This window comes from Sipha flava, unplaced genomic scaffold, assembly GCF_003268045.1.
Source record: "Sipha flava isolate LNK unplaced genomic scaffold, YSA_version1 19275_pilon_pilon, whole genome shotgun sequence".
NCBI classification, from domain to species: domain Eukaryota; kingdom Metazoa; phylum Arthropoda; class Insecta; order Hemiptera; family Aphididae; genus Sipha; species Sipha flava.
In genome coordinates, this window is record NW_020272706.1 from 1 (window position 1) to 4,516 (window position 4,516).

A 4,516-nucleotide genomic window follows, 5' to 3' on the forward strand; every position below is an offset into this window, starting at 1 on the left:
AATTTGATTTTCCGATTGAACCAATACAATAAATACGCAAAACACCAGTTTCCCATTGCTTGTATAACGAATACCGAAACGGATTTATATCGGCTGTTTATATTTTTGAATCTAATCAACTGTTTTCACTAGACGTGCGTGCGCCAGTGCAAGCGACATGTTTTACACAAGCTTCAGGTGTTCTGCGGCTACACCAAAAACGTGGTGCTGACATCAGACTGGCAAGCCCGAAGTGACAAGGGTCCCGAATCGAATAACGAGTTCCAAGACGTTTACTCCGAGGTCGGTGAAATGATTACGATGCGTTTTAAAATGTACTCACTGTTATAAACTATTCGTTATTTCAAACACACGCGTGTGCTTACACAGATCGAATTGTGTAAGGAACGAGTGTCTGGAAAAGCAGTGAGGAGAGCGTTTGACAAGAATATCGTACTGGTCGACCCGGAGATGGACATTCCGAGTGAACTGTGCGATTATATGATAAGTAATAAGTTGCCGTTGGTACTTACAGTCAGTTATTTATCAACGGAATGGAAAATGGTCTTCGAATGCGGACCGTATAGTGCTTCGATCAATGATTCCGTAAATTCGGTAAGTACCTTGAGTACATATCTTAATGGTAAACATGCTAAAATTAAAATGATTTACAACACTTTGATCGTATTCACTTGTAGACGTGCATGCAGCAGATAAAAACGCTACTGTTGCACGAATTAAAAGCGTTCGTAACTAACGAAAAAGAAGTTGTTCGAAAAGAGTCAATCAGTGAAAATCATCTATGTGACCAACAGAGTCGAAATAATATCATCGAGCCTACCGTAAATTCGGTCGCTCAACATCCGGAAAGTACAGACCATATACCAGTTTTCACGAAGTTACCCGTAACCAGATCCACTGAGGAGCCAAATAGATCTTTCAATGTCTTTGAACCGCACGAGGTAATTAGAAACCACCATGAGTGGTATGATGTATTAGATAAAAATTATGTCCAATGAATGGAGTTTGCGATGAGCTGAAGCAAAAATACTATAGTAAATCATTATGGTATCACGAACGTATATAGTAGTAGAAATAGGGTCTCGTCCAGTTGAATACAGTCGAGAAGCAACACAACACTTTTACTTTACTCGCATTGTGTCGGTACTAATATTCGGAAAACGACTTTTTTACATTGTTCGCAGAAATACGTCAGCAGTGCTTCCGCGGTGTTGAAAAATGTCACGTGGGACACGTTCGAAGAAAACGCCACACGGTTTTTCGATGTAATAGTGCAAGCGGACCGCGCGAATAGATTTTATTTGAAGATGATCACGGATTGTGTTGTGTCAAATGTACAGTACCGTCCGGGACATATTCACCGTCTTTCCACGTTTAATTTAAAAACAATATTTACGCGTGATTATTTATAACGAGTTATTTAACTGCTCCTTGTGCAGGCGATTGACGAGTCCGACAAATGCACCTTATACGCGACACTATGTTGCACAGTGATCGAAAATACACGTGTGGACTCGAGGACGATCATACCTCAAGGGTTGTCGATTGCGTTCAAAACCGAACTGATAAAATCTTGCAGGGCCGTGTTGACCGAAGCCGGCGTATTGCTCCGGACGAGAACAGTTCGACAGCTTGAGAACCCGAGGCGATCGGAACAGAGGTTCGACGTAAAAGCTCGTGACCGTACGCATGGAACATGCAGGTAAAAATCGGGTTGGAAGTGTTAGGTAACGGATATAAATTCGGATATAATTCAGCTCTTATCTATCCGATCGTAAGCAATTCGTAAAAGTATTTGGTATCAAATCACAGGTATTAAACACGCCGTCAGGGGTTCCTCAGGGAGGCCATCTTTCCCCATTACTTTTTATATTGTTTATTAATGACATAAAGAAAGTTATTCGCCACAGTAAATTCTTACTATTTGCAGATGACTTAAAGCTATTTCTAGAAATTCGCTCAGTACATAACTGTCAATTACTTCAAAATGACTTGTGGGCACTGGACGCCTGGGCTGTAAATATTGGTTTGGATTTTAATGTCTCCAAATGTTGCTCAAAAGCTTTTTATAGAAGTCGGACTCACTTGGATTTTAAATATCCACTTCGTGGAACCTATCTTGTTATTGAATCGAATACTGTGAAAGACCTCGGAGTTTTCTATGATAGTAACTTAAATTTTCATAACCATATAGATGCGACATGCTGTAAAGCTTTAAAAGCTCTTGGATTTCTTAAGCGGGTTTGTAACGAATTTAAGTTGACAACTCCACTAAAAGCTTTATATTGTGCGCTCATCAGATCTATTCTTGAATTTTCTGTAATTATATGGAACCTTCACAACACAAGCAATATGAATCAACTTGAAAGAGTCCAACGGAAGTTTTTGAGTTTTGCAGCATATCTATTAAATATTGAACATAGACCTCATGATTATGATGCAGTAATAGATAGGCTAGGCTTACAGTCTTTGGCCGATAGACGTATCACCATTAACAAGGTCTTCCTAGTCAAACTCATTAATGGATCGATCGACTGTCCTGAACTTCTATCCAAAGTAAACTTTAAAATTCCCTGTGTCCCGGTCCGTTCTTCCTATCCTTTCAGTATTCCGCTGTGTATGACAAATTATTCGCGAAACAAACCACTAAATAGAATGATGCGTATTGCTAATGAGGATCCGTCTTTTAGTTTTTAAGTTTAGTTTTGTAATACTTTTTTTTTTGTCTCATTTCTTTTTCTGTTTTAATTGTTATGTCTACTATTCACTTATAATATGTAAATTTATTTTTCTGTACTTTGGGCTGCGGTCCGTATTAAAATAAAATAAAATAAATGTTCGAAAAAAAAGTTAAAAAAAACCCGATCTAAACGGTCAAGATTAAATGTTTTATTTTTTTCATCGGTGTATGAAACGAACCTTGTGACATCCGGAAAAAAAAATACAATTTGCATTGAAGTCCCTGTTATTGTAGCAATATATGAACATTTTATAATCGTTGTACGCAACGTGTTTCGCAGGTTTATGGGTGAACTGTTCATGCGGGATCAAATATTCAAAACCGTAATGAGTACCATCGACACGTTCATGCAGATACACGACGCGCATTCGTTGGAATGTCTCTGCGTTTTACTGACCGTAATCGCACCAAAGCTTGAAGAAGTAATATCAATTATATATCGTATAACATACGTCATTGAAATCATAATCATAAATATTGCTCCTATTTTTTTTTTTTTGTGCGAACCGTGAAAAACTTACGTTCGACATTGTGACGCATTATAGTTATCGTTGCAGCCATGAACGTGAATAGTAGTCCAAAAAGTTTCGAAAACAAAAAATCAGGAAGTTTTGTTTTTCATTCGATACACATTCATTGCTTAGGCTTTTGAGGCTATGCCCTCCTAACTCTCCTTGCTCTATTCACGTCCATGGGTCTCAGTACCTGTACATAACTATCACCGGTTATTTCCGGTAAATCCTACCGTTTTATGTTCATGCGAGTTGTTCTTGTACAGGTTATCGATGCCCCAAGACAAGTGTACAAACAACTGAGAACCTACTCGGCCACCGGGTTCGCGGGCAACATTCCTCTGCCTCAGCAAACCATTCGCATGATAGACATACTTCTGAACGTGCGAAAGTGTCATTCGAAAGATTCGAATTCGTGGGGAGGTGATTTCGCTGAAGGAAAGACCACGAAGGCCAGAAACGGCCATCATCAGGAAGTGCAGTCGGCGGATCACCGTAGGAATCGCATCTCTAGCGAGATTTCGCGATCAAGCCAAAATCGGCCATCCTGTATTACCACAGGGCCTGTAAAGCACCACGGGAAACACGTCACGTTCAACCCCGTGGTGTCTGTACTCTATTATTATAAAAATTAGTAGTAACGTATAAACATTCCCTCTCTTTCGGTTGCAACATGATTGCGCAATTTTTCCTCTTTCGACCCAACTAATTACACCACGATTGTGCCCAGACCCATTTTTACCTGATAAAATCTCAACACCGTTGCATACCAAATAATAATATGTGCATATAAACTATGCATAATAATTTATGTACAACATGTTGTGATTTTATCAGGTAAAAATGGATCAAGGTGCAATCGTGGTGTAATTAATTGGATCAAAAAAGGAAAATGTGCACAATCCTGTTACACCGCTCTCTTTCTCCACCACCCTATTTACACCCTTGGGTATGTATAATATTCATTTTATGACTCAAAATAATTAATAATTAGAAAAAAATCATGTATTATATATTGGCACATTATGCCAATTCATTTATCAAAAAACATTTACGTTCAAAAAGTACATAAATAAAGATAAAATCTCAATAAAAAAACATATTAATGACATTAATGTATAACAATAAAATATAAAAAGATAATAAGTGAGCTCCGAATGCACAGCATACCCCATCGAGAGGTTCCAATATAAATATATCCTAGCTATTCATTTTATTCAAAAAGTTTTTTTTATTTCTATACAACAATTATTTTTCTTATTTA

At 38.0% G+C, this 4,516-nt stretch overlaps 1 protein-coding gene across 1 annotated transcript; it reads left to right on the forward strand.

Moving 5' to 3' along the window:
* Positions 1-540: 540 nt before the first annotated feature.
* On the forward strand, positions 541-3,977 carry LOC112681559. The gene is made up of 6 exons (XM_025551804.1): positions 541-594; positions 678-941; positions 1,185-1,334; positions 1,440-1,702; positions 3,021-3,162; positions 3,519-3,977. The coding sequence occupies exons 1-6, from the start codon at positions 541-543 to the stop codon at positions 3,885-3,887; spliced, it is 1,242 nt and encodes a 413-aa protein (XP_025407589.1). The 3' UTR covers positions 3,888-3,977.
* Positions 3,978-4,516: the final 539 nt, after the last annotated feature.

What these genes read in the sequence shown, in the direction of transcription:
- LOC112681559 (XM_025551804.1), top strand. Translation starts at nt 541, where the DNA reads ATGGTCTTCGAATGCGGACCGTATAGTGCTTCGATCAATGATTCCGTA. An exon ending in TCAATGATTCCGTAAATTCG is followed by an intron (nt 595 to 677) that starts GTAAGTACCTTG and finishes ATTCACTTGTAG; the next exon opens with ACGTGCATGCAGCAGATAAA. An exon ending in CGGATTGTGTTGTGTCAAAT is followed by an intron (nt 1,335 to 1,439) that starts GTACAGTACCGT and finishes CTCCTTGTGCAG; the next exon opens with GCGATTGACGAGTCCGACAA.